The sequence below is a fragment of the Aspergillus melleus genome, assembly GCF_016097325.1.
Source record: "Aspergillus melleus strain CBS 546.65 chromosome Unknown contig8, whole genome shotgun sequence".
NCBI classification, from domain to species: domain Eukaryota; kingdom Fungi; phylum Ascomycota; class Eurotiomycetes; order Eurotiales; family Aspergillaceae; genus Aspergillus; species Aspergillus melleus.
The window spans coordinates 655,002-682,128 of NW_025763377.1; the positions used below are offsets into that span (position 1 = coordinate 655,002).

The following is a 27,127-nucleotide window of genomic DNA, read 5'->3' on the forward strand; positions in this document are numbered from 1 at the left end:
CAGCATGTCGACTCCTTCGCAGGCGCTGACCAAGCGTCAAAGCGAAAATAGTCTCATGCCGCCACCCCCGCCTCCTAAACGTATCAAACGACCAACGTCAGTCTTAGACGAGGATGTTTATACTAGGGCTCTTTCGGATATCATTGCGAGAGACTACTTCCCCGGTTTGGTCGAGGCGCAGGCGAAGCAGGAGTATCTAGAAGCCTTGGATTCGAAGGACAAGGACTGGATTACTGCTTCGAAGCAGAAACTCGCCGATCTGATGCTGACGCCGGGAAGAGCTCGGGGACGCCCTGGCAAGTCCGTGGCCAATACGCCCATCCACCCGGGGCATCCTGGAGATACGCCTATGGGCTGGGGCGGCGATACCCCGATGTCGGTATCCTCGGTCTCGTCGGCGAATACTCCTCAGCTGCCCGCGCAAGACACCGCGCCGGATGTCTCCAACCTCGGCCTTCTCGATTTCCAGGCCAAGTTCACGAGTGAAGACAACGAATCGTTCAACAAACTGCTGGACAAGCAGAATATCAAGCGTCGGGAAAAGTACGGCTGGATCTGGAGCGGGAACAAGATCTCCACTGCGCGACAGATCGCCCATCGCAAACGTGAAACCAAACGCATCGAGGCTCAGGGTGGGATTCCGGATAAGGATAAGCAAGTTGCTATCAAGACGGACTTGGATGCGAGACCGGCCAAGCCGGATACGTGGGATGCGGGTCCGGAGAACTCCCTCATGTTCATGCCGTCGTCCGTGGAAGACTCTTACGAGACCATTCAACAGAAGGCTGAGGCTTCCTCTCGAGCCGGTCCCAAGCGCGTGGTGTATCAAAACACGCGGTTGCCTGATGAGGATGCTCACGCCGCAGCGTCTGAAAGCCGCGCGCCTCCACCTTCCCCCGCTATATCGGCCATCAAAGATGCTATTGCTGGACGTCCACGCCCGACCGAATCCGAGGCAGGGTATGCGGGGGGCGAGACGCCTCGAGTGAATGGGTATGCATTCGTGGACGAAGACGAGCCGACACCTGAGGACACCACCTCGGAGCGCGGCGCCTTGGAAGATCTTCGACTGTTAGGGAGTAGCGACGCGAACCCGAATCCCTTTCAGATCCGAGAGAACCGAAAACGAGAGGATCTTCACCATCGGATGGTCGATCGGGTGGCGCGAACGAAACGATCAGAGAAAGCGATGCGAGAGACCAAAACACCGGTCACTGCAACGCCACGGTTCGCCAGCAGCCCGCGGTTGGACTTTGGATCTCGCACGCCCGGCTCGACCTCTGGCTCGGGGAAAATGCTCACCCCGGCAGCCCAGCAATTGCTTCATCGCATGGGCAGCACGCCTCGACCGACTGGCTCGAATTCGTCGAATTTACGAAATATCTGGACTCCGACACCGAAGAGACGGAAGTGAACGCTATCGTTTCCCCGTCTTCTCATTTTCTTCACTTGATACAACATCTTACTGTGTTTATTGTACATACATACATATTGTTTCCACCCGATTAACGACCTTATGCTATACAGATATCTGGCCGGCGTTTTGATGCTTCTTATATTATACTAACAAATTTTTCCCTTGTTCATTGTGGTCTTCGTATCCCCCGGCGTGTGAAAATCACAGTTCAACGGCCTATATTTTTCATGAACATATTAATCAAGCTGAGAGTCTTTCGATCCATTCATCTGGGGTCTGAACTTTGGAAGCTGTACGCCGAGCCATGACGCAATATAAAGTAATAACGGATGAAGTGTTTGATTATGTTACCACCCGGGCATCTACGCTCTGAAAGTTTGCAGTGTCTCCGTCCCGAAATCGACTGTTATTGAATAAGACACAATTGCACGACATTTAGATATGAGTATATATGCAGATATGTATGTACAAAGAAACTTTGCAGCCAGTAGAGGAGCGGCCGCAGGACCAGCCTGCTCGGATTCTTTCTGTGATTTCTAGTTTCCTAGGACCCAAAAAGGAACCCACACGAGGGCCAAAATCTGCAGATTCATCCAGAGAGATCGATGCAGATCCGGTGCACCACTTCGCCATGCTTCCACCCCCGGGTAGTTACAGGAAGTAATGCTCGCGTTATCAGAGCGCATGCCGTACGAGGCATTCAGCCATTTCCCGTCGGGACAGCTGAACCCGAGCGCCGCCGGGCAGCTCTTGACGAGGTTATAGCATACGTCCTGGCAGGGGAGAACCTCCTTGTATGGCCCGGGTTTGATGTCGCTGTCTATCAACGAGTTCCGGGACTGGTTGGTGAGCGGGCTGCGGCGCAGGGGATCCTGATCGTCGAGCGAGGTGCCGTTGAGAAACTTCTGGCCGGCGTTGCGAGTCCGCAGGAACTTCTCCGAGCTCGAGAAGTCGGAACACCGGGGGATGGTGACGGCGCAGAGCCATTGCTTGTACGCCCTGGCGCAGTCGTCGCATCCGACGGCTAGAGAGAATCGGGTTTCGTCGGGAGCATCGCATTGGATCTGGTCAAGGGAGTAGGAGAAGTTTTTGTACATGGCGGCGGCATAGTCATCGTAGATGGACCCCAGCTCTGCTGCCTTCAATGACGGGTTGGAAGGCACCGCGTACGCAATGTCGGAGCAGAATGACAGATTGAATAGAACGGCGCAATTGTCCTCTGTTGTCTTCGTTAGTCTTGATTGGCACGGTGGGAAGAGAACGGTAGCTTACCTGCTTTCGTCGAGAACCGGAATGGTTTCCATACTTTCCCGCCGCCCCCGGCGTTCCCGTTCTTCGTCGAATTGCCGTCCATCGCCAGAATCCCAATGTAGTCAGAACTTCGATTGAGTCCCGTGACATAAAGCTGCTCCTCGATTTCCTCGCTTCGGTTGGCCATGCTTGTTCGTAGTCCATGCCCACTTTTCCCAATCTGGGCAAATTGATTGAGGGCACAGTACGACCGTTGCAAGCCCGAGATGGCGGTGTTGTTCACGTTGCTGACAAACATGGTGTACGGGGGTGTCATGTTGGTCCAATTGCTGGCATTCTGTAATTTTAGGCTTGACTCTGTCAAGCTCTGTGTGGCAAACAGCGCGGCATTCGCGTCTGAGTCCAAAAAGCGTGCGAACTGATCCTCATCATCAACGTTGTGGTAATAACCATCGGTCGAAGCAGCGATTTCGTAACTATATGACCCGGAGTAGTCGCTGCTTTTGGGAGCGGCAACACCAATATAGACATCCCCTTGAGCCGCTGTGGCAATGCTCATATAGCCCTCCTCGGATTCAATTTTGGTCTGACTGCTGAAGTCTTGGTCGGGTCCTGGTTTCTGCAAAGAATTGGATATAGAGACGTAAGCCTCGAGCTGAGGTAGCGATGGCTCATGGCCGGAATCAGATTTGTCGACGCTCGGTTTTGAGCAGGTAGTCAGAGAGATAAACACGGTGCGTGAGCGTTTCAAATTCTCATGAGCCTGGTCGCCCGAAGTCTCATTCGTCGTCTTGTCGTTCCCGGCATCTTGTGGGAAATACCACCACTGCATTTGGCCGAGTTTGATGGTGTTTTTCTTGGACTTGTTGTCTGATAGTGCAGACGACTCCTCGGGAGCTCGACGGTTGATATCGAGACCCCGCATCTCTCCAGCTTCATCCGTAGCATCTTCAAGGACAAGTCCCTGGTGGGACACTAGGGCGTACGGAAACTGCGCGCCTCCAATGCTCACGTTGCCCTCATTTTCCCCTGGCCAGCTAGCTGGGTTCGCCACATCAGCAAGGCCCAGGTGAAAGAGAGCCAGCGCAAGAGTGCAGTAGAGGGTGGTTGCGCTGACAGTCGCATCAGAGCCGCCCAGCGGGAGGAAATGATTTAGCCGCATAGATATCCAAGGTATGCTATTGAGTCTGCAACCACGACATCTAAATAAACGCAGAGCGTGAGGATCCAATGATAGAGTCTTAACCCCCAAACGATATGGTAGGCACAACAAAGAAGGGCAATATCACGATGCGCCTCTCACGGCGGAGGCTAGCCAAATCGCGAGGGAAAAAGGCCCTGTGAATAGCGGGACAATGACAAAATTCATTCAGCGATGGACGGTTTTCCTTTCTTGTTTGCAAGGAATATTAATGATGTTCTAAGTTTTCATACGTCTGCCGAGGCGGGATTCATTGTTGATGAATGAAGTTGACTGCAAGGTGGACAGGAGAGAAGAAGGATTATGCCTGGCGCCACACTGCACCGCCACGTCCCGCCGTTTTGTTTACGGTACACTCATACATACAGTACAGACATACGATATGGGTCAATATACATTATTATAGGAGATACGGAGATATGTTCAAAGGTGTATATATTATGTATTGATATGCGCAAGTATGTATATAAACTAGATTTCAAGAAAAACCGACGGACAATATGAATACATCGAATCCCGATTGCGGGTGATGGCTAGAAATCTTTATTATCCCTCTCTCCCTCATGTTGATCTGGAAACGTCTGTCTTCGCCCTTGCTCCACGCAAGGTTGATGCTTCATTGCAAATTGACGTGACTATCAACGAATAAACCCCGTGCTAAACGAGTCGGTAAAAGCGGGCAGCCACGCCGCTGATAACCACCACGGCTGCAATCACCCCGAGAATGCCGAAAAACCAGCCGAGGCCGGTGGCATTCTGCCCTGGGACGTTCACGTTCATTCCGAACAGGCCACAGATTAGATTCATGGGGACCAGCATCGTGGCGATAAGCGTGACCTTGCTGAGAACCTTGTTCACGTGGTTTCCAAGCACGAGGTTGGTCACGTTCAGCTGCGCCAAATAGTTGGTATGTGAGCGGCTAAGCATTTTCTCGAAATGCGCCAAGTTCGACATCATGGTCACTACGTGATCCTGAATGTCACCAAGGTAGAGACCGATGTCACCACGCGGCGTCACCGAGTACTGCTCATTGCACCGTTTGGAAAATCCTCGGATGACGTCCGCCTTACCGCCTAACAGGCGCATCAAACTCATGACTTTTTTGCGAAGACCGCCGATTCTCGGCAAGAAAGACTCGAAGTCGTCCATGCGCGCGATGAAGACTAGATCTTCAATGGCCTCGGACTCGACTTCGATCTCGCGGATCACGGGACCAAAACTATCCACAATGTCGTCACTGGAGGGAATTAGAATCGCTGGCAAGGGGTACAAGAAACGGGCAAGGGAAGAACATACATCATGGCGTAGCAGATCCAGTCACTACTGAGAGACACGTAGTCACGAAGTTTGCCGATTCTCTTCCGGACGTTGGACGCATGCGGGTTGTCCGTAAAGGAGAATGATAGCACCCCGTCACGGAAGACGATCATGTAAAAGTTGACGGGCTCCATAAATTCCTCGCTGGTCTTGTCCAGCTGGTAGAAAGTCCGGAAACAGACGAAATAGTACTGTTTGAACAACTCTACCTTCTCACGGGCTTCCTGGGTCAGAATATCCTCGGTGGTCAAAGGATGAATCGAGAAGGCCCGCGAGAGAGCCCCAACTTCGGCTTCGGTCGGATTCAGGACGTCGAGCCACCAGACACCGCCATCGGGGCCCAGCTGAAAGAGATCCCGGAATGTGTCTCCGGGTAGTACGAGATCGCCGAGTTCTGCAGCATGCACGGTGCTCTGAGACTCGGACGAAAAGAATCCGAATCTGGAAGGCTCATTCTCATTTTTGAGGTTCTCGAGCAATTGTTTCTCGTTCATTTCTTCCCCGGACTCAAGCGCGCTCTCCTTTAGGTTGGAGTCCGTCACGTCATCAGAGGAACGTTCGACGCTGGATGAACGCTTCATGTCGTCCACATCGGGCTTCTGGGCCCCGGGGCGAAGATCGTAGAAAACGCGTGGTTGGCGGCTCTGGGAGCTCAAGCTGTGCTTGCGACTGGCGGTCGCTGGCTTCGATTTTTGATTCAATGCCACGAACTCTTCCAGTTCTTCATAATCAATGACGGGAATGCGCCCCGGTTGCTCAAACGACGGAACGCATGTATCATCGGTCGACTCCAATTGAAGATCACCCGGCTGGGGTCTAATGGCATCCGCGTTGCTAAAAGTCGGCCGGCGTGGATGCGTACCGCCAGAGACCGTGCGCTGGAGAATGGCCTCCAGATCTGGCGGGGCATGGCTTTCCAAAGTATTCGCACGCTCCCGCCGACGTGGGTCTGCGAAAGCTTCGACCGAGTTAGGCGGAGACGTTGACCTGGCGGAAACCGACGACTCCCTCGATATGTTTGCCAAATCCTGGTGTGTTCGACTAAAGGTACGAGCATGGCGGACGTTCCCGGCGGGATCGATCGAGAAACGCCGCCCCAGCCCACTAATGTCCTTGACCGATCTGTCGTCGTCCACAACGGCCTGCTCAAAATCGCGGGAGAAGGAGCCCGCTTCTCGAAGCGCATCCTGCACATGGAGCATGTCTTGGCGCTGGGGGGTTTCCGAAGTTAGGCCTTGTTGGGCGGTGTTCTGGCGACTAAGCGGGGCATCTGGCGCCGCATCGAGGCGAGGGTGATCCAATTGGAATCTATGGTCGTCCAGCTCAGGGACCGGAGTGCTGAACCTAGTCAGGCACATGTACTTTTCTGACCTCGGTGATTCGGACATGTTGGCGGCGATCGACGACGGACGAAGAAGAATGCACCAAGGTAACTAGTCCAAAAAACACGAGCAATCTGCACCGACAACAAAGAGTCGCGCCGTGTAGTATCTGATAGATGATCGGAGTCTCCTATTCAGGGAAGACGGTCACGGATAAGCGAAAACCCGGGGATTATTGCTCCTCCATCTATTAGCCAGACCCCTCGCAAGGGCCTGGCATTACCGACGCGCGTCCGTTTGCCAGCTTTAACGTCGCTGGAGAAGTCCTATTAAGGGGGTCTGGTATCGCCCCCGCAGAAGACCCTGAACTTGGGGCCCAGAAGAGGGTGGAGGAAAGAGGACTGGTTGTAGCGAATGCCCGCCAACTTGACTGAATAGAGTGAATAGGAGCGTTGTCGCTCCGAGGTTGCAGAGGGAATGCGCGTTGACAGGGAAAGCTCCTTGACACGATCCTCGCACTCCACCAGTAGCGGTGAGGTTTTTCGATTTCTGATAGATGGCGTTGACGCCCAACTGGTTCGAGAGGAGGGAAGAGAAGGAAGGATGCAGAAACGATATGGAGGCGACAAGGGGGTAGGGGTTCAAGATCAGCTGAAAGATCGAGTATGGAATCCCCCACAAAAAGATTAAAAAAAAAGCTAGATGCCTAACTTGTTTCTCCCCCTTTTCTTTTTCAAGTTATGATGGGCTGATGTGTTGCGAAATAAGTGGGTGAGGATTGAGTCCAAGTCGAGAAAAGATATGACAAAGAGACCAGAGGCAAAGCGGTGGTACGATTTTGTGGGCACGGAGAATAAATAATCGAACAATTCAATTCTCCAGACAGTGTAGTTGATAAATAAGAAAGCAGAAAGAAAAGGGAAAAAAAGAAAAGAAAAAAGATATGCTTGGAGAGAGAAAAATATTAGAGAAAAAAAAAAGGTAGTGGGTAACAACAAAAAGGGGGAGCGGAAAAGAAGTCGTCCACCTAAGAGGTGACTTTTGGGATGAGAAGTCTCGAAAGGCTGCAGGAAGGAGAGGGAGAAAAAAAAAAGGGTGGACTTGTCAATGTTGAAAGAAGCTAAGGCAAGTCGGCAACATTAGCCCGTTAACATAAATGAAACACGACAGAGCGGGAGCTTTTTTTAATTTGGGTTCTTTTTTTAAGTTAAGAGAGAAGGGAAAAAAAAAAAAAAGAGGGGCGGGCAGAGACTTCCACTTTTCCACTCGGAGCAACAGGAAGTTTCCGTATCGCTTGCGTTTAATACGTTCTTTACTCTCATCATGAATTACCTCAGCATCCATTCCGCTGTCTAGACTCTAGACTCTCTGTATCCCGGTGGCTGACCGCCTTACCACAAGGACATCTCATGACGTGCAGCGGCAGCACATGGGAAGGGAGATCGGTGATACGGACAGGTAATATTCAGACTGGCCTTTTGCGGCCCGAGGGTTTTGGTTTAAACCCCCCGACGTCGGCGGGGTCTTTTTTGGCATTTTCCTCTCGGTGTGCCAAGAAAAGCAAAGAGTCATTCATGGCAGAAATCCAACCGTACTCCAAATCTTGTAGGCAAAAAATAAGTAATTGGAAACTCTCCGCCTTTTCTTCGTCTCGCAACCCACCTAAATCGGCCTGGATAATCATTGGTGTCGTTGTGGTCATATCTCTCTTTCTTTATTCCTCACCCCTCCAATTCTATCATGGCTGCATCCTCCTTCCAACTCAACATACCCTGCTCTTCTGCCAATATCGGCCCGGGCTTCGATGTGATCGGCCTGGCGTTGTCCCTTCACTTGGAACTCCATGTCACAATCGACTCGTCCAAACCTTCTTCCCAGCATCCCTTCAATTGTGTCATCACCTATGACGATCAAAGCAACAGCACCGAGAAAATCAGCCTGGACCCCGAAGTGAACTTGATCACGCGTGTAGCCCTATACGTACTTAGATGCCATGAACAGAGATCCTTCCCTGTGGAAACCCGTGTGCACATCGTAAATCCCATTCCCTTGGGCCGCGGTCTTGGATCGTCGGGGACTGCCGTCGTGGCCGGCGTCATGCTGGGGAATGAGGTAGGTCGCTTGGGACTGAGCAAGGACCGCCTATTGGACTACTGCTTAATGATCGGTGAGTGAGCCGCCTGATGGAGTCGGTAAAACCGCCCTGCTTCCACTCCATGCACTCAATCCTTGCGGTGTGTGTGGCCGTTTGACTTACTCTCCTCCATCAGAGCGCCACCCGGACAACGTTGCTGCCTCGCTGTTTGGCGGCTTCGTGGGCACCTATCTAAATGACCTCAGGCCTGAGGACGTAGCCCGCAAAGAGATCCCTCTGAGTGAGGTTCTACCGGCCCCGGCCGGGGGTGTTGACACGGGCAAACAGCCGCCTGAGCCCCCTCTCGGAATTGGCCACTACCGGAAGTTTGACTGGGCCAAGGAAATCAAGGCCATTGCCATCATCCCCGACTTTGTCGTGCCTACCGCCAATGCACGGAATGTCCTCCCCACTACGTACACGCGGGCTGACGTTGTAAGTTCTGCCGGCCTTCCCTGGGACATTTGGAGATTGTGATTTAGACGGGTCAATCCGAGAAGCGCGCTGATTCCCAATCTCTCAGGTCTTCAACCTTCAGCGTGCTGCCCTACTGCCGGCGGCTTTGGGCACGTCTCCGCCTGACCCAGACATGATATATTTAGCCATGCAGGATAAGGTGCATCAGCCGTATCGCCAGACCCTGATCCCGGGTTTGACCGAGATTCTCCAATCAATGAACCCAAGCACCCAACCCGGCCTACTAGGAATCTGCCTATCGGGTGCTGGTCCAACTATCTTGGCTTTGGCCACTGATAACTTCACCGAAATCGCAGACCGCATCATCTCTCGATTTGCTTCCAATAACATCAAATGTCAATGGAAGCTTTTGGAACCCGCTCAGGCGGGTGCCACGGTTCAATATTAAGGATGCTGGACATGTTTTATCAAAAGGGGGAAGGAGCATTCACCGCGGATGCCGACGGATTGCTTGTTGGCAATCATTATGTGCCCATGAACAGGATAACCCTTACAGCCCTCTCAAGAGAATACCTCAACTAGAGAGTCAGGACGGGGGAGCTACCATGTACCTTCAAAATAAAGATGAGAGTAAACAAAATATAGATCGACGATGAATACCTGCAATCCTAGCAATTGGACGATCATACTACTAAGTCCAAGGAAGAGGGGTGTTGTCAACCCCACGACTTGGGAGTATAGTTCTTCTATACTATACAGGACTGGTTCTAGGCCTAAGGCGGTCAGCGCGCTTTCACCACCAACGCGGGAACGCTGGCGCTCGTACCTAGGTGTTGTTCCTCACAACTTCAAGGGGTTCATCCACCTCTAAGCACTCTCCTAAATTCAAATCTACATTATACTCAAGAGTCCCAGTCATGGACGATTTTCTCGCACCTGTTCAGGATGTTTTGGAAGGACAAATCGTAAGTTGATACGGTCACCTTAACCCGGTCATCACTGGCGCTCGGCATCAGATGGTAATGTGGCAACTTGAACTGCGAGTAGGACTTCCACGGCCAACGCATCGCCGAATATTTGTCGACCGCTCTTTTGATCCTCTCCGGGGTGAGTGTGAAGCTACTCTCACCCAGCTTGGGAATGTTTTCAATGAAACGTGTCCCTACCCGATAATCTTATCATCATGGCTAACTAGCTCTTGTCCAGTTTATCGCTTTTCTAGTCGGATACATTAATCAAGACATTCATCTTACACTCTGGGTCGGTTTGGCAGGCACGATTATCACAGGGTTGGCAGTCATCCCTCCATGGCCTATGTTCAATAAAAACCCGGAAAGATGGCTCGTCCCTGTGGCTGGGATCGCGGCCGGTGTCACGGTAGATGGAGTGAAGGTTGCGTGAACTTCAGCTTGTTCTTTGATTCTAATACATTTCGATTTCTTCATCTACACAACCAAATGCCTGCATGTAGTCATGTAGAAAGGAGACTGAAATTAAAATCCCCTTATTAACGCCGACCAATTCCATCCTGCCTTTCAGTCTTCCTTCCTTTCTTGCTAGTCTTCTGCCATGTGGTGAAATCGTTTCGTATGAATAAAGGTCATCAAGGACCCCGAAGGCCTCTCGCGCTCGTAATTTCCTATTTTACCGTCCGTACTTTTGGAACTCCCAGTCCCGGTTATCCAACGGACAGACCTGGCGAGTTTTCAACCAACGAGATATACAGTGGAAATGGAATGCGTGCTAGAGAGGGAGTCAGGAGAGGTTAGGCGTTCGATTCTGATACTCCACGTGGGATAAGTATAGACTCACGTTGCAAATTCCCCAAGCGACGGTGCATTCTTCCGTCGTAGATGAGCCCTGGTTTGCTTGACATTCGATACCTGTATTCGATGAGTCAGGCCCATTCCCCCTCATATGATGATACGGGACCTACATAGATCCATGATGTGGTTACGGCAGATTGCACAGTTGTCGACGACAATATCCCACGCCCAGAGAGCTACCGCATTCCACTGTAGTCATTTGCAGTTGTCTAGTCAGCCCCATGAAGTCAAAAAAGACCAATAAAGATTGTGGGATACTTACCTTTTTGACTTCAAACCTCTTCTTGCCATCAACTGCCCCTTCCGAGGCCTTGGACGATCCCTTCGCCTTAGCCGAAGCACCTGTAGCAGCTTCCTTCATTTCCACGTCCGCCATCTCGAGTGATGGTAATTTTCCGCTTGCGATTTTTGGTTTGCTGAGAAAAGATGACGCTCTGGGTTGGAGATGAGAGGTAACTGTCTGGCGCCGCGGTTAGAATCAGCCCACTACTGACGTAACCTGGAAAATTGGTAGGACGGAAGGATCACAAGAGTCACATACAGCTCTTTAAAGATGAAACAGTTGGAGCGTAATCTGCGAGTAGGGATTAGGGTTTGGGCCGGAAGATGGGGACCTCCGTGGTTCTGACTTTTGTTTGGTGGGCAGCAGGCACGGTGTTGAGCGGAGTCGCGGTGCTCGAGCCAGCGTTCAGAGGTGTGGTGACTGGTGAGGCTGAAGTGGCGCAAGAACAGAGGGACAATGTCACTAACCAACTTGGTTAGCGCCTAACCAGTCCAAGTCATGGCGGTTAGTCATCGACCGCTCCCCGCTCAGTTCCTCTTATCCCCCCCCAACCAGCCTTTCGACTCTCCCAATCCTCGACAGACGTCAGTCAATCAATGAATGCCCTACGATGCCCATCTGCTTTTGTACTTCCGTTTTCCTCCTCCGTTCGCCTATCTAGACTTGAGCATGCCGAGCAGTTTTGACTTACAGCTTTCATTTCGATCCCTATGGTTTTCACAATAGACAACTTATCTTGGTTCAATCAGTGTGCCACTGCCATCATTTAAGAGTCAGCCCACTCGCTGCCCACGGCGTTTTATATACCGGACTTCATCGCTATCTTCTCAGCGTTCGCGTGTTCAGTGCAGACTGCTGGGCAGTACTCGAACAACCTTTTCAGGATTCTCCCTTATTTTTCTTTTTCTAATTTATTTTCTGTCTCTTTGTTCCCATCGGAGTTTCTCTGATCTCTTGCGATACCTTTTTAGCATCTTCTTATTTATACTCTTCAAAGGCTGCCTATTTTTTAAGCCCTCTAGTCGCAATGTCGACACAATCACCAACACCTCCCACTCCAAAGGGTCCTCGAAACAATAACAACAACCGACGCAATCAGAAAAGAAACATGACCCCTTCAATGCAGAAAGTCGCACCGGTGACGACTCCTCCGTCCTCGCCGCCGCGGATCCCGAGCCCTGGAGATGTAACTACAGATTCCTCAAACAATGTGAATATGTCGAAGAAAAAACCTGCCCGGTCTAATAAGAAACCTCGGGATGCGCCGCGAGCATCTCCAGCTCAGAAAAGTGGTCATCGACACACTTCCTCGCACCCGAACAACGCCATGACACCTCAATTGAAGGACAGTCCTCACTATGCCGGTCCCACGTTTCACGCATCCCCAGCACCTTCTGCTCTCCCCATGCCGAGTTTCTTCTCTAAGTCCGTGCCGGATTCAGATATTGCGACGTCACTGGACGCGGACAATGACAACTCTGATGCTGGACCGGACCTGGAATTTACGCCTTCGAAACCCAAAACACGGCCGCAACCTCAGTGCGACGATCAGAAATCAACACCCCTTGATTTTCTCTTCAAAGCTGCCGTCGAAGCCCGTAATTCTCAGTCACAATCCAGTCCTGAGCCTAACTCCAGGACGAGGACCCCCCAAACAGACTCCAAAATTCTTCAACAACGCAAAACCGAGGGGGTCGCCAATGGAATCTTTTCCCTAGAATTGGAAAGCCCCAACGTCCGCACTTCGCAAATTGGGCCGTCCTTTGCTACGCCTTACAAGGATCGCATGAATGCATTGCGGTCTGCTAGCTCTCCCTCTCCGCCTGTGGCAGAACTCGACGAAGACCAGCGGAGAGCTAAGACTGAAGCATTAAAAAGTTTGTTACTTAATCCTCGTCCGCAGCGACCTTCATATGCGTCGCACCCGGCTCATGAACACACCAACGGGTACAAGGAGCGACCGAGTCCTGGCGCCAGCGTTCCTCATCTTGCGACCCCGCTACGGACTAGTTCTGGACCACCAGCCACCAGCCCGTACGAACAAAGACCTCGCGTGGCTGGCAACGCGCCGTATCCACCGGTTTATGAGCATACGTACTCTGGCGGTGCCCAACCAACGCGGGCTTACAACCCGGCACCGAGAAAAGAAAATCTGACCTCGATTGCTGGGAGCACCGGGGACTTTGCGGGGCAGCCATACCGTTCTTCTCACGTTGCCTATGATCCAAAGCACCCATACAACTCGGTGCATTCCTACTCCCCTGTTCACCAACAGTCTCCTTCGTCCCGTTCCATGTCGACGAACACATCAGCTCAGACCCTCGACACCAAGAAGATGGAAGATGATCTGCGACGAGTTCTGAAGTTGGACGTGAGCCCAGGCTTTCCTCCCAATGGGATTCAGAGCTCGTATGCGTGATTCTATTTTCGGGTGACCCTTTCAGCCTCTCCCGTCTTGCCGACGCCTTCGACTTACATGACTTGTGAATCTCGTGAATTAACTTTCGGTATTTTCCCTCTTATGGGTTTGTTCAAATTGTGATTGGCAATAATTATAATCGCATTTGCCAGATCTTTTGTGTTGTTTTTGTTTTCTTCGATCTCCTTTCGTTCCCTTTATCATGCTTAATTTGTTTCATCCTTGAATGTCTCTCGTTGAAATCTCCGGATGTTTATTCAATTCATTGTTCCTTCTCTACGTTTCACGGGTGCATATAATCCATTGATGGGTCGCTTTCAAACCCGGAGGTTTACCGGTACTTCGTTTTCTTTCCGCCCTCTCTCTTGTCGGTCTTCTTTTTGGGGGGGGGGGGCAGTGGGTGGCGGGAGTATTTTCGGTCTGGTCTGGTTTATGGGATTGTGGGAAGCATTCGTTCATGTGTTTGGAGTCGTTACACCTCTCGAGTAGTTTCTTCTTTCCTGTCTTACTTTTTCTTCCCCATTCTCTGTTCCATCATGATGTCTGTTCCCTTCTCTTTCACGTTCTTCCCTTTCTGATGTCTTGGTCGATGACCGTCTTCCTTCTCTTCGCCGTTTTTCTTGATCTTCCTTTCCATTTTGTATTGTCTCCATGTCATGTGAACCAACATGCGTACATGCACATGGAACACATTGTCATCTTGGCACCCCGTCTCATGTCGGACACTCACACTCGTTACAAAGCTAAATACTATTTGTCATGCTCCTATTTTTCGAGGCCTGTTAGTCACCAGACAGCCTTGCACTGCAAACATGATGGTTCGGCGTATATATCTTCATTGAGTAGACTACGGGTATCTCTTGGAACTCGAATGAGGTCACATAATTATCGGGGGATGGGAAGCCGCTGACGATGCAGCTGTTTTCGGGTTGCCGGTCATGTTGATTGCATCTGCCGAAATCCAGGGAAGGCATGATGTCAATGAGGGACAATTATCGACGGAAGCTGCGAGGAGAAGGAAGAGATCTCAGTAGCACACTGAAAGCGCTAGATGCTCCAGCTCCTTGCCGGATGACACCGCCTCCCTACCGCCTGCGGAAGGACGGAAGGACTGCGGGAATGACTGCAAACGAAGTCGAGGTCCAATGCGGCTGTTTATTTGGTCATGTTTGCATCTCACTACCTCAGGAAGGTAATACCTAAGAGACCGGAGTCTTTACCCTCCAAAGATACCTACTGTGTAGGTACATGTAGGACCACTCAGAGTCCCCTACTCAGAGTCGACCTCAGGACTGATACACATCAATACATATAATACGGTACGGTACGGAACGGGCATCCCTTGTGGCTCCTTCCCTTTCCAGGGGTCAAAGTCGACCTGAACAAGCAACAACTCATCGTCTGAATTGATCTTCATTCTCCCTTCTCCATCTCTTTCTTTCCATTCTTACTCTCTGCTCCGTTTTCTAGCACTGAGGTCATCAATCATTCCCATCCCTCCTCCCTTCGCTCGCTCACTCGCTCTTTCGCTCTCTTACCCTCCCCCTTCCTCTCCTCCCTTATCGCCGACCTGTCGTTTTTGTTTTCTTTCTCTTTTTTCATTGCCTCTCTCTTGCCTCTTTTTTTTTTCTTTTTTAAATTTTATTTATTCTTTACGTTTTCTATTCTATTCGATTTTCATAATCGTCATTCGATCACCGTTTAAATACTTATTCACTCTTATTCTCTCCCACCTTCCCTAATCCTGTTACCCACTCTCGTCTACGAACCCCTTCTTTGAAACTTGGATTTAAACTCCCTTCTTCTCCGCCTCGGCCTCCTCCCTCTGTCTGGTCTTCCGTCACGACCACGTACTTCTAGACTATCTGCGAATAATACTGAAAGCATTATCCAATGCCCTGCCTTGTGTGATCTCTACATCAAATTGTGCTGAGGAACCGGAATCTTGTTATCCAACAGTCTTGGCCGAGTCTATTGAGTCTCCATCATGGCGAATGCGTGAGTGATTGAAATGACCCTCCTTCCCCTCGACAAACGCCGCCGCATGAACTGGCTTACTGACCCTCCACAGCATTGGTTCAGCATGGCGTTCCTTCTGGCATACGATGACCTCGTATGACCGACACGCATCCCACGACTCTCCTTATCGGACCGGCAAACATGTGCCTCTGAGTCAAAGCCGCCATGAGCCTCTGACGTCCATTGCAACGAGCGCTATCGAATCGCGACCGGACCTCACTGATTCTTACGAAGACGATCAACACAAAGCATCGACGGGCTCTAATACCAATGGCTGGACTGGTTCTCCGACCGGGATGGGCTCCCCCAACCGCCCTTATTCCCCTGGAATGCGGTCTCTTTCTTCCCAGAAACGGCAGTCGTCTGAACCCGGTGTAGATGGCGCTCCGGAGATTCAGATGCAAAGTTTCCACGACGGAGCTCCGCCTCCGCCCCCGGTTGCTCACTCCTGGAGAAAAATCGACCGATGGCTAGAAAGCAACTACGAGGAGCTTTTCGATAATTTATGCGAGGGATGTACACAAAATGACATCAACGAGCTAGAGCATGAATTGGATTGCAGCCTACCGCTGGAGGTGCGAGAGTCGCTGATGGTCCATGACGGGCAGGAACGTCCTGGCTTGCCCACGGGTCTCATCTTCAGCTGCATGCTCCTGGACTGCGAAGAAATTGTTCAGGAATGGAAAAATTGGCGGACTGTCAACGAGGAATACCTGAGCTCCTCTGGTATGATGGCCTCGCCCCTTCCACCTAAAGCTCCGGCGAGCTCCTCGTCTGCCGCCCCACCCCCCAATGGCTCCAATCCATTGTGGAGGCAGGATCTTCTCGAACGCCAGGATTCTCAGCCCCCCGGGGCAGTGCAAAAGGCGTATGCTCACCCTGCCTGGATCCCTCTCGCTCGTGACTGGGGTGGCAACAACATCGCTATCGATCTCGCACCGGGACCTGCAGGCAAATGGGGCCAGGTCATCATCTTTGGTCGAGATTATGATTGCAAATACGTTGTCGCCCGGTCTTGGGCCGCTTTTCTCGCGATCATGGCCGACGACATCTGCAGTGGTAAGGTCTCTGTTGACGAGGAGACGAACGAACTGAAGCTGCTGGAATTCAAATCTCAAAATGTCGAGCCTCCCTACATGGAAATTCTTCGATGGAGGACGGACCAAAAGTACGGCAGGAGACCCCCTCGTCGCAAGGGTCCTAACGGACTAGGCCTGAGTACCGGCGGCAAATCCGGCAAGGAATCCCCCTACGGGAGCCCAACGCCGGGTGAAGAACGCGGGAGGTCGCCTCACCGCTTCCCCAACCGCGGGTCTACTCAGAGTCCTAAGACACAGTTTGGTATATCCAGCCCTCTTGCCCGGGTCACGGAAGAGGCGCCAAGCCCTATACAGACGAATGGCGAGCCTGAGCTCCCCGAAGGGTCAACGAAACCAGACGTGAAGGAGGCCCAAAGCGAAGATCTAATGGAAGTGGCAACGCCTCAAGTACAGGACAAGGAGAACGACGGGATCCTCGGGAAGGAAGATGAGCAGAAACCGTCGGAAACAGAGAAAGCGCAGAAGCGTGAGTCGAATCCAGGAGCAGCTGGCGCCGCGACCTTGGATGCCGAGGTCTTGGGTGAAATGAAAAATGTAGCCATTTAAGCTTGCCTTTAGGGTTGTCTTCTTTTTGCAGCTTTTTTCATTCACGTCGAATCCACGCCGCCTCCTCCGGGGAAGATTTGGCCTCTGCCGCTCTCGCGAAGGGCTTCAGTGGTTCAAAATCTTCGCCTATTCTTTCCCTCTTCCCAGTTTGAGATGTGTTTGGCGCTTATTTCGAGTTGATGGATTCGGGTGGAGCCTGTTTTTTTGACCTGCTTGTATAAATTTTCTAGTTTATTCCCGATGTATTCTATGGCATTCTCTCGAGCTTCAGGGAAGCCTTTTTGTTCGTTTCATTTGGAATCCATTCTTTCCAAATCGCCTGTAATTTTATCTCGATGATCATGCAGTCTTAGTCCTCGCTTTTGCGATTTGATTGCCCAACCCTTCCCATGCAACTGATTGAAATGTCTCGCTCTCTTCCACCGTCAAGAGCAAATAATGCACCCTAGTTGAGGCGCCGTTCACCCATGAGATTCGATCCGTTTGTTGCCACGGTTGTCCTACAAAGGTTTGTCCGCGGCTCTTCCTTCGTCGGGGGGGAGGTAGTACATGGTGGCTCTAACATTGGCGATGTATTCACGGGGAAACGGTACGTAGTACATGCAGGGGAAGGCATCAGAGTCCAGCCAAATAGTCTTCTAGTGGAGTTGTTCACCTCGTGTTATAATATGAACTAATGCAAATTGATCCGAACAACAGACTCGACCCCAGGCCTACGATCATGACAGCAGGCCATCCCAGGCTCCAACTGCATGGGTCGTTGTTTGTCTTGTTCCTTTCCTGCCCTCGAGCCCTCTCTTCGGACCAAGGCTTCCCGTGGAAGGGAGGAGAAGACGCGAGGTTCCTATATGCCAGACGTACCAGGTGCGGTCCTTCGTCGTCATCGTCGTCATCGTTTTCTTCCTTAGGCTCATACGGAAGCAGACCCCGCTGGTCATATATGTCCATTTCTGCTAAGTATAAGAGCAGATACGATTCAATGGGCTCAATCCCAATCATCGTCGTCGTCGTCGTCGTCGTCGTGACCACTCCGATATCGAGCATTGCCGGTGCGGATAGTTTTCCTGGGGGCGGGTTCGTCCTCATCGCTGTCGTCTTCAGATGTTGGAGAGTCCTCATCCCCAGCCTTCATCTTTGTTTGATTCAGGATGCCTGTGTAAAGCAGTCTCTTCTCGAGGGTCGCCGTGCTGAAGCTGTCCTTGCCATCCCGTCCCCCTGACCCAAGGCCCTCAAAGCCGATCACACGCTCAACCGCAACCCCATCCTTGAAGCCAATCACGCAGGGAAGCACCCGGATCTTGATCTTCTCTACTACAAATGGGGTGTTCCGCACGTCGACCCGAGCGAAAGGTACTTCGTGGTGACGCGTAGCCAGCGCGCGGATGTGCTCGTCCATGGTATTGCAGCGGGCGAAATCCGGATGCGCAAAATGAATCACACAACGATGGGTCTGAGTCGTGAAGTCGAGCAGCGCCTGATCACTTTGCAGCGTAGGGTATAGGCCGTCTTCGCGAAGCGTCGCTGATGGGGCTGCACCCGTCGAGGAGAGAGTAGAAGAATTGTTTTGGGCCGATGCAAACTCGGAATTGAGTTGTTCGATGCGATTGGCACGATAGCCGGAGTCATCCTCGTTTTCTAGGGCCTCGAACAAGGCATCGTCGTCAAGCTCGTCGTCGACGTCTCGTGCAGAAGGCTTAGATTCGGCGGTGCGGTCCATTGGCGATCGTGGGGGTGTGCGGTGCGAGCAGAGGGGTAAAGTCGGGAGAATGCGCCAGGTGCGCAATAGTAGGGAACGTCTATATTATAGGAGAAGACTCGATATAGGTGGATATTAGGATCTGTAGGAGGAATGAGGGGACAGTCGAAGCCGAAGAAGATCGAAAAGAGTTGAGAATACGAGGCATACGGTACGTCCCATACCGTACGGACGGTACCTTACCGCCAGCCGTACAAGTAAGGTACGGGAAGACCGCAAACAGGAACAAACAGCCTGGTCTTTTTTTTATTTTTCGCCAGGCCGCGCCGCTTTCTCTAAGGCTTTCATATTTCGATTGTTATCGTGAATTTTCCCACTCCTCCTCCTTGTTCACTGTTCACCCTCATCCTCCATCCACATTCGTTGAATGTCTCGTTCGTTCCTCCTCGGGGTCTCCACTTATTTAATTTAATTTTTTTTATTCGTTTCCTTTTATACCTCCCTTCCCCTTCCGTCTCCGAGGCCCTCTCCCTCCTCACCTCGTCTGGCCCTTCGACTTCGCATCCCAGCCCGACTCCGATCTTCCTCCTTTTCGCCTACAGGGGATCTCCTGCTTCCGCCAAAATGGTTGAAGACAAAAAGACCGATGATTACACGATTGAGATGGACAAGATAGACCAGGGGAATAAGAATTTCGAGGCGGCCGCGCCGCCTCCCCAGCCGCGAAGCCCTCCGTCCAACCAGCTCTCCAACAGTCCCGCCCTGCCTGTTCTGGCTTATTGCGGATCTTCCATTTTGATGACGGTTATGAACAAATATGTTCTCTCTGGATTAGACTTTAACCTCAACTTTTTCCTACTTCTTGTCCAGGTAAGGCTGGCGCCCCCGTTGGGACGTCGTGGTGCTCGGAGGTCGAAGCTAACGGTCGCTCGCTTTAGTCTCTCGTGTGTATCCTTGCCATTCAAACGTGCAAATCTTGCGGTCTCATCACCTACCGTGATTTCAGCGCCGATGAGGCACGGAAATGTAAGTGTCTCCGCGTTGGTCCTCGCGACAACCGCTGCGAATCGAGCTGACCGGTTGTTCTTCCACAGGGTTCCCGATCTCTTTGCTTCTGATTGGCATGATCTACACGGGCTCCAAGGCTCTCCAGTTCCTGTCGATCCCCGTCTACACCATCTTCAAGAACCTGACTATCATTCTCATTGCGTACGGTGAGGTGCTCTGGTTCGGCGGTTCGGTCACCGGTCTCACCCTGTTCTCTTTCGGATTGATGGTTGTGAGCTCTATCATTGCCGCCTGGGCCGACATTAAACATGCCGTTGAGAACAACACCGATGCGACCGCCCGGGTTTCCACCCTGAATGCCGGCTACATTTGGATGTTGATCAACTGTCTCTGCACCTCGTCCTACGTGCTGGGAATGCGCAAGAGAATCAAGTTGACCAACTTCAAGGACTTTGACAGTACGTATCATGGCCCTTCGAGACAGGGAAGCCAGAGGAAGTTGCCTTTTCTAACGATGTCTCTCTCCAGCTATGTTCTACAACAACCTGCTGTCCATCCCCATCCTGATCGTGTCCACGGCCTTTTTGGAAGACTGGTCGTCTGCCAACATCAACCGCAACTTCCCCGCCATTGACCGGAACTACATTGTGTTCGCCATGATCTTGTCGGGACTGTCGTCGGTGTTCATCTCGTATACCTCCGCCTGGTGTGTTCGTGTGACGTCCTCAACCACCTACTCCATGGTGGGAGCTCTCAACAAACTCCCCATTGCCGTCTCTGGTTTGATCTTCTTCGATGCCCCTGTGACCTTCCCCAGTGTGTCTGCCATTGTTGTCGGCTTCGTGAGTGGCATCGTCTACGCCGTGGCCAAGATCAAGCAGAACGCCAAGCCTAAAACCGGCGTGCTGCCCATGTCCAACCCTCCCGTCAGTGCCAGCAGCCAGAGCATGAGGGACTCCCTTCGATCTTAGGGTATCCCGCGCTTGGGTTGCGTGCATTCGTGGAGGGGAAATGAGGCTAGGCAGGAGACCACCTTGCTACTCCTTCGCCAACAAACGCTCGCACTGGACAGCATGCAATCGGAGTCTCTTGTAGACTCCGTATTAACGACCGGCATGTGCCATACGGCTCACGTTCCATGGCTCATGTCACATCGGCAGTTGAAGTAAATTTTACGGATTTTGATTGAACAGTAATAGCGTTGTTCTGGCCGGTGTTGGTGACTTTTGTGTACTTTACCTTTCGCACTTCGATCCACCGTTTTTATTTTTTTTTCTACCCCCGACACTTGTTTGGCCCCTTACCCTCCCTTCCCAGGCAATGGAGCTTTTAACTCTGCTTGCCTCTCCGTCGTTTACGCAGCTCCTGTGGGTTTTGGGCGGAAGGAATGTCTGAAGGGTGATGCTGCACGCTTGAGGAAGGCTGGGAACTTTTCGTTTCTGGCATCTAAACCTGTATATATTTGTTATCTACATCTTCATATTTTTAATACGGGTATAGAAGGCGTATTTTGGACGCAAGAATTCCCATGGACAAGCACCATTTACATAGTAAACTGGAGGTAAATCCGCGTGTGCTAGCCGTATAGGGGTCAAAAGATAAATGAGATAGAATTATAGAAAGAAAGAAATTGAACCGAAATAACATAGAATTCCAACGTCAATAGATCCTTGCCCCAATCCAACTTTCTCGAGTCCCTGCGTGCGGAAAATATATATGTATTAGTATATTCCTAACTTGGCCGTTCAGCCGTCCCTCAACAGGAGCCTCAACTTTTTTTTTTCCCTCTCCTCTTCTCTTCTCAAGCCCTCTACCTCCCTTCCCAGTTGTATATTCATATTCATATCCACACCGACCGATCAAATGACTGATTAACAAAATCCAACCCAATGCCCAAACCCTCCAAGAAAGCCCGGTCGCAAGGGCCCGTGACCGGTAAAAAGGGCCGCAAAATGCACACCTTTCCCAAGCTCTCGACGGCGCAAAACCAAAACTCCAACTCCGGCAGCGCGCAAAGTCACAGTCAAACCCAATCTAAGAAGCAACCGAACCAGCAGCGTCGGCCAGTCATTCCGTTCGGGAGAAATGATCATGTTTTACTTGTTGGTGAAGGTATGTTAATATGGTCTTTTTTTTTTTTTTATCGGGTGGTTCTTCAAGGGTTGGAGATTTTATGATATATATATATGTTTCTTGAGAGAAAAAAAAAAAAAAAAAAAAAAAAGCAGAAAAAACCATACTGTCGAGTTGTTCTGCCTACTGACAATCTGTAGGAGACTTCTCCTTTGCGCGCTCTTTGGTGACGCAGCATCGCTGCCGGCATGTGTTGGCTACCTGCTATGACTCTAAAGAGATGCTCTGTGAGAAATACCCCAAAACAGAAGGAACGATCAGTGAGATTCTCGGCGCCTTCTCGAAGAAGAAGGCTGGCGGTGAAGCTGTGAGCAATAAGGACCAGACCGACCAAGAAGGTCCTGGTCATGTTGCGGCCGAGGACAGGAAGGCTCCCGGCAACATTCAAAAGAATCGAGGACCGAATGTCCTCTTTTCAGTCGACGCCCGGAAGCTTGGGCTAGCGGCCGGGGGTGGCAAGGACGTCCGCCAGGGCTTCTATCGGCGGGAGCGGAAACGCCCTGCTTGGATAGAGGCTAAGGAGGGACCGTCATCCGCTGCAACGAAAGGCGGACCGTGGGATATCATCTGCTTTAATTTCCCCCATGTCGGTGGCCTGTCAACCGATGTCAACCGACAAGTCCGCGCCAATCAGGAATTGCTGGTGGCGTTTTTCAAAGCCTGCGTCCCGTTACTGTCCTCGCCTCAGACGGTCGACCGAGATGTTGACGAGGACGAGTGGGAATATAGCGACGACGACGAAGAAGATTCGGACTTGAATGAGCAGGATTCTCCCTCGGCGGACGCTCCGGATTCAGCCAAAAGCCAAGTAAGGACGGAGCCTGGGCAAATCTTAGTAACCATGTTCGAGGGCGAGCCATACACCCTCTGGAACATCAGGGACCTAGCACGCCACGCCGGTCTGAAGGTTGTTACAAGTTTCAAATTCCCATGGGGCTCCTATAAAGATTACTCCCATGCTCGGACCATTGGGGACATCGAAGGAAAGCATGGAGGAAGAGGCGGCTGGCGAGGTGAGGATAGAGAAGCTAGGATGTACGTGTTTGAGGTCAAGCAGGAAGAACGTCCCGCGCCTAGGAGGAACCCTAATTCCTCGGGCAGGAACGGTAACGCGGGAACAAAGAGATCGAGAGACGCCTCTGAGAGTGACAGTGATTAGAGCACTGTATAAGCGTAACCGTTGGATTAATTGTACAGTACGTCATGCCCGTGCATCACGCTGACGGCCCACCGTCGTCGTCGGTTACATGATATAAACCTTCTTCATCTCTCTTTCCTCGAAGACTTCCCCAGTGGTGGGGTCTTTGACCTTGCCTGCTTCGACACATCCAACCTTCTTGCTCATTTCCAGTAGTCTCTGCTGGCCATAGATCCTACCATTGGGCAGAACGATTGGATCGCTTTCCACGTAGCTCTTGGCGTGGTGGGCGTATGGCATTTTCCGCGCGAGTTCGTTCAACTCGGTTGAACATATAGGGCACACCGACGTTGTAGTGGACAAAGAGTTGGAGCTTGAAGAGGTGTAGGCAGAGTGGCATGATGGGGTCTTCAGAGCCGAGAGCCCCGCCGATAGGGCGATGTGTAAGAGGGGCCGCGAAGGCAAAGACAGGAGTTCATGATGAGTGCGCACGAACAGGTCGGAGAGATGAGTCCAACGATCGGAAGAATACATCGACTAAAACACACGTTAGATTGGTTTAGACAATTGTCTCTAGGGACCTACCTTGTACGGCTCAGCTTTAGTATCCTTGGGGAAAGCAAGAAGACCCGCAGCCCGGTGGATTTCAGCCGACTGTGTCTCAATATAAGACGACAGATATTTTTGTGCATGCATCATCGCCTCGACAACCTTCTCTTTGTTCCCAGTCCGAAGCATTTCAATGTACTGCTGCATGCGTAACTCAAACTCCAGGTTGTACTACATGCTACAGGTCAGTTCTCGAGCAGGTCCCTGGTTGAAGCAGAACGATGGGATCTGTTACGCACCTGGCTTTTCTTCAAGGCAGCCTTATTTTCGCTACACCACTGCAGAGCGTCCTTGGTCACGCCACGGCGCAGACTCTCGGCAATCCGTTGGCACTGCACAAACACATTTAGATCGACCAGGTCCTCGATGTCCTTTTCTTGAGCTAGTTGCTGAGCACTCTCCGTGTATCCCGAACGCAGCATGTGATCCACAACGAGCCTGTCTAAACGGACTCTTGACCACTGGTCATACTTGACGTCGGCAAGGCTCGGGATCTGGTGGAGACTCTCCAGATGCTGTATGCGTTTCTTCGACTGGTCATGAATTCTCCGCTCCTCCTGGTGTAGATTCTCCATCTTTCGTTTCAGACCTTGCATGCGGGATATCATGGCGTCGAGTGCAGCAAGTGTCTGATCGGGCGTCTGGTTGTTGGACAGCGATGCATTCGCCGTTTCTTTGAGTGCGGGGAGGACATGTTCTCTTTCACGCTCAACGAGTCGCTGTACAGATTTGAAGTTTCGTCGCGCGAGTTCATGTGGTAGCCGAAGGAGAGGTTGGTCCTGTACAGAGACAATTCTCTTAGTAAGAAATCATCGTTGCCCAACAAGCCGACGTGGTAATTACCAGGAGAAGCTGATTCTCCGCATTGAGTTTGGTGGAAGTGAGCTCCGCTGCCATGACGTGATGATCTTGGCTAAGTCGCTGTTTAGAAGGATCGACACCTGTCGACGAGGATGGTAAACAAGATCCCAAATAGCGAGATGGAAGGACGGGTGAATGAGGGGAATATGGAAGGAGGGTGGAGTATGGAGTAGATAAGGTAGAGTAGATGGGAATGAATGAATGATGTGGATGGGCGGAGTGGGGAAGACGGCGCAAGTCACGAGGTAGACCGCCTCCGCCTTTACAGGGCTTTGCAGCTAACGCCGGAAGTGATTCAATCAATCATATATAATGATGTAGTATGACAACAAGCGACTAGTTGTGTAATTCAATTCACCTTTTCAACCCAGGACTCCGAAAAAGATCAAAAACAAACACGATAGAAAGAAAATACGGCAAGTATATTACAGGAACACGCCCCCAAGTGAAGCTCCGACAGCACCGTTTTGACTACACAAGCACGCCGGAAGAAACAACTCTCAATCAGAGCCAGTCAAGGGACTTCCTGAAGATGTTGACTGTTTAGTCACTGTCATCGCTATCGTCCTTGTCCTGCTTGGACTTTCGTCGCTCCTTCTTCTCCTTTTTCTCCTTCTTCTTGCGCTTACGCTCGGCTCGCTCCTCTGGCGTCTCACCGTCGTGGCGCTTGCGTTTCTTCTTGTCATCATCATCCTTGTCTTCGTCAACTTCCATCTTGTTCGGGGATGAGGGCGGTTCGGCAGCTTCAGCGGGTGCGGCAGTCACCTCGGCCTTGGGAGCCTCGGCGGCCGGCTGCGCGGACTCGGCATCAGGTGCACTGTAGTCCTTGTAGTCACTCTTCCACTTGGCAGGGGTAGCCTCGTTGGTACGTCCGTATTTCTATCGAGACCGTTAGCAAAGCTAGTCTAGGATCAGGCACCGAGCAGGATACTCACGTCAAGTTTTCCGGCCGACTTGAGCTTCTTCTTCTCCAAAGCAACGGGACCCAGACCCCATCTGCGGGGGTAGAGATCACGTTCCATGATGCAACGCTTGACCTTGGCCACAACACCGTGGTCACAGGTCGAGAGTTCAACCGTCGACATCTGGGAGATACCGATGGCGATAGCCTCACCCTTCGTGGTCATGAGCACAACCTCCTCGTTGACGTCGATACCAGCCTCTGCAATTGAGTCAGAAATTAGAACATTTTCGGGATACCAGCCCCCCAACAGATCGAAAACCTACCAAAACGCAGAAGACCGGGAATCATGAGCTTAGCACCATAGCACACGGCGTTGACGGCGCTGTCCTTGACAACGATACGCTTGTAGGTCGTGAGAAGGGATTCGAGAGGACGAATGACCTTTCGCAGGTAAGATTCGTCACGCTGGTTGTCGTACAGCCACTGGGCATCCAGAACGTCGTGCAGGGTGACCAGGCCGTTGTTCTCGTCCATAGCTCCACTGCGCACACGGCGGAGCTCTTGCATGTGGGCACCGACACCCAGGAGAAGACCCAGGTGAACGCAGAGAGTTCGGATGTACGTTCCGGCTTCACAGCTGACCCAGAAGACGCCAAGGTGCCTTTCGTTATCGAACTCATAAAGCTTGCTCTCGTGGATGGTTCTGATACGGAGCTGACGCTTGACGGCAGAGATCAAAGGCGGGCGCTGGAAAAGCGCACCGGTCAAGGTCTCAAGGGCCCGTCGGAACTGGGCCTCGCCGCCGGGGATCTTGTCGTGCAAGCGAATCACGCAGACGTACTCCTTTCCGGCACCTTGTTGAGATTTAACCAGACGGGTCGCGCGGTCGATACACACGATTAAACAACCGGTGACCTTGGGATCGAGAGTACCACTGTGGCCGGTCTTTTCCGCCCTTTAAAAAAAGATCCAGAGTTCAGCATTCAATTCTATATTTTTCACGCCTTCCTGGTTATGCATGGAAGTATTTACCTCAGGATCCTCTTCATCCAAGCCACAACTTCGTGGCTGGAAGGGTTGGAGGGCTTGTCCAGGTTGATCACACCGGAGTTGATGTACGATTTCAAGTCACGCTTGAGAGGAGAGCAACCGGCGGGAATTGGGGTGAAATGAGCCGTCCTGACAAGAACTTCGAGAACAATCAGTGAATCGTGTCCTGGAAGAGTGCAACGAGTAATTGCTACAGGGCTATCAAAGTTCCCCCAGACAAGAAGAACTCACGCTGTTCATAATTTTTCAGCAGAAGCGGCCAATCCGCGGTGGAAATGTTGGCCGCGCTGGCCTCTGGCTTAATGGTGTAGTCCATCTCTTCCTTGGCCACGACAACCGCCATCTTGATCTGGTGTCGAATAGGTTGGCTGGAAGTGTACAGAGCAGCCAGGCAGGTGCGCGTGTTGGGGGGGGGAGAGCGCAAGAAAAATTGTATCTGGTTACGCTAAAGTTTTGCTCTGGCGCTAGCGAGGCGG

The 27,127-nt window shown here is 51.6% G+C and overlaps 12 protein-coding genes across 12 annotated transcripts; 6 read left to right on the forward strand and 6 right to left on the reverse strand.

Moving 5' to 3' along the window:
* Positions 1–4: 4 nt before the first annotated feature.
* On the forward strand, positions 5–1,414 carry LDX57_012332 (splicing factor ESS-2 family protein; the record flags this gene model as incomplete). Its single annotated transcript, XM_046094071.1, has 1 exon — positions 5–1,414. One exon carries the CDS (start codon positions 5–7, stop codon positions 1,412–1,414), a length of 1,410 nt encoding a protein of 469 aa, XP_045950050.1.
* Positions 1,415–1,953: 539 nt separating this feature from the next.
* On the reverse strand, positions 1,954–3,830 carry LDX57_012333 (MID1 family protein; the record flags this gene model as incomplete). The annotated part of the gene is made up of 2 exons (XM_046094072.1): positions 1,954–2,636; positions 2,690–3,830. 2 exons carry the CDS (start codon positions 3,828–3,830, stop codon positions 1,954–1,956), a joined length of 1,824 nt encoding a protein of 607 aa, XP_045950051.1.
* A 696-nt stretch (positions 3,831–4,526) lies between these two features.
* LDX57_012334 (magnesium transporter CorA family protein) lies at positions 4,527–6,574 on the reverse strand (the record flags this gene model as incomplete). The annotated part of the gene is made up of 2 exons (XM_046094073.1): positions 4,527–5,106; positions 5,166–6,574. 2 exons carry the CDS (start codon positions 6,572–6,574, stop codon positions 4,527–4,529), a joined length of 1,989 nt encoding a protein of 662 aa, XP_045950052.1.
* Positions 6,575–8,248: 1,674 nt separating this feature from the next.
* THR1 (homoserine kinase) lies at positions 8,249–9,507 on the forward strand (the record flags this gene model as incomplete). The annotated part of the gene is made up of 3 exons (XM_046094074.1): positions 8,249–8,675; positions 8,779–9,077; positions 9,166–9,507. 3 exons carry the CDS (start codon positions 8,249–8,251, stop codon positions 9,505–9,507), a joined length of 1,068 nt encoding a protein of 355 aa, XP_045950053.1.
* A 1,196-nt stretch (positions 9,508–10,703) lies between these two features.
* Positions 10,704–11,261, reverse strand: HRT1 (SCF ubiquitin ligase complex subunit HRT1; the record flags this gene model as incomplete). The annotated part of the gene is made up of 4 exons (XM_046094075.1): positions 10,704–10,802; positions 10,872–10,942; positions 10,996–11,074; positions 11,148–11,261. 4 exons carry the CDS (start codon positions 11,259–11,261, stop codon positions 10,704–10,706), a joined length of 363 nt encoding a protein of 120 aa, XP_045950054.1.
* Positions 11,262–12,195: 934 nt separating this feature from the next.
* On the forward strand, positions 12,196–13,587 carry LDX57_012337 (uncharacterized protein; the record flags this gene model as incomplete). The annotated part of the gene is made up of 1 exon (XM_046094076.1): positions 12,196–13,587. One exon carries the CDS (start codon positions 12,196–12,198, stop codon positions 13,585–13,587), a length of 1,392 nt encoding a protein of 463 aa, XP_045950055.1.
* A 2,105-nt stretch (positions 13,588–15,692) lies between these two features.
* On the forward strand, positions 15,693–17,252 carry SMI1 (SMI1/KNR4 family protein; the record flags this gene model as incomplete). Its single annotated transcript, XM_046094077.1, has 1 exon — positions 15,693–17,252. One exon carries the CDS (start codon positions 15,693–15,695, stop codon positions 17,250–17,252), a length of 1,560 nt encoding a protein of 519 aa, XP_045950056.1.
* Positions 17,253–18,237: 985 nt separating this feature from the next.
* On the reverse strand, positions 18,238–18,969 carry LDX57_012339 (thioredoxin domain-containing protein; the record flags this gene model as incomplete). Its single annotated transcript, XM_046094078.1, has 1 exon — positions 18,238–18,969. The coding sequence occupies one exon, from the start codon at positions 18,967–18,969 to the stop codon at positions 18,238–18,240; it is 732 nt and encodes a 243-aa protein (XP_045950057.1).
* Positions 18,970–19,572: 603 nt separating this feature from the next.
* gmtA (GDP-mannose transporter) lies at positions 19,573–20,927 on the forward strand (the record flags this gene model as incomplete). Its single annotated transcript, XM_046094079.1, has 4 exons — positions 19,573–19,818; positions 19,887–19,974; positions 20,043–20,414; positions 20,485–20,927. 4 exons carry the CDS (start codon positions 19,573–19,575, stop codon positions 20,925–20,927), a joined length of 1,149 nt encoding a protein of 382 aa, XP_045950058.1.
* Positions 20,928–21,845: 918 nt separating this feature from the next.
* Positions 21,846–23,248, forward strand: LDX57_012341 (25S rRNA (uracil2634-N3)-methyltransferase; the record flags this gene model as incomplete). The annotated part of the gene is made up of 2 exons (XM_046094080.1): positions 21,846–22,068; positions 22,230–23,248. 2 exons carry the CDS (start codon positions 21,846–21,848, stop codon positions 23,246–23,248), a joined length of 1,242 nt encoding a protein of 413 aa, XP_045950059.1.
* Positions 22,163–24,989, reverse strand: FYV10 (FYV10 family protein). The gene is made up of 4 exons (XM_046094081.1): positions 24,680–24,989; positions 24,076–24,615; positions 23,813–24,007; positions 22,163–23,764 (listed from the first exon to the last, which is right to left on the reverse strand). Exons 1-4 carry the CDS (start codon positions 24,731–24,733, stop codon positions 23,333–23,335), a joined length of 1,221 nt encoding a protein of 406 aa, XP_045950060.1. The 5' UTR covers positions 24,734–24,989; the 3' UTR covers positions 22,163–23,332.
* cbf5 (pseudouridine synthase CBF5) lies at positions 24,990–27,124 on the reverse strand. The gene is made up of 5 exons (XM_046094082.1): positions 26,883–27,124; positions 26,634–26,790; positions 25,925–26,556; positions 25,633–25,859; positions 24,990–25,576 (listed from the first exon to the last, which is right to left on the reverse strand). Exons 1-5 carry the CDS (start codon positions 26,992–26,994, stop codon positions 25,241–25,243), a joined length of 1,464 nt encoding a protein of 487 aa, XP_045950061.1. The 5' UTR covers positions 26,995–27,124; the 3' UTR covers positions 24,990–25,240.
* Between the last annotated feature and the right edge of the window lie 3 nt (positions 27,125–27,127).

What these genes read in the sequence shown, in the direction of transcription:
- cbf5 (XM_046094082.1), bottom strand. Translation starts at nt 26,994, where the DNA reads ATGGCGGTTGTCGTGGCCAAGGAAGAGATGGACTACACCATTAAGCCA. An exon ending in TCCCGGTCTTCTGCGTTTTG is followed by an intron (nt 25,860 to 25,924) that starts GTAGGTTTTCGA and finishes ACTCAATTGCAG; the next exon opens with AGGCTGGTATCGACGTCAAC. An exon ending in AGTCGGCCGGAAAACTTGAC is followed by an intron (nt 25,577 to 25,632) that starts GTGAGTATCCTG and finishes CGGTCTCGATAG; the next exon opens with AAATACGGACGTACCAACGA.
- FYV10 (XM_046094081.1), bottom strand. Translation starts at nt 24,733, where the DNA reads ATGGCAGCGGAGCTCACTTCCACCAAACTCAATGCGGAGAATCAGCTT. An exon ending in CGGAGAATCAGCTTCTCCTG is followed by an intron (nt 24,616 to 24,679) that starts GTAATTACCACG and finishes GTCTCTGTACAG; the next exon opens with GACCAACCTCTCCTTCGGCT. An exon ending in CTGCCTTGAAGAAAAGCCAG is followed by an intron (nt 24,008 to 24,075) that starts GTGCGTAACAGA and finishes TGTAGCATGTAG; the next exon opens with TACAACCTGGAGTTTGAGTT.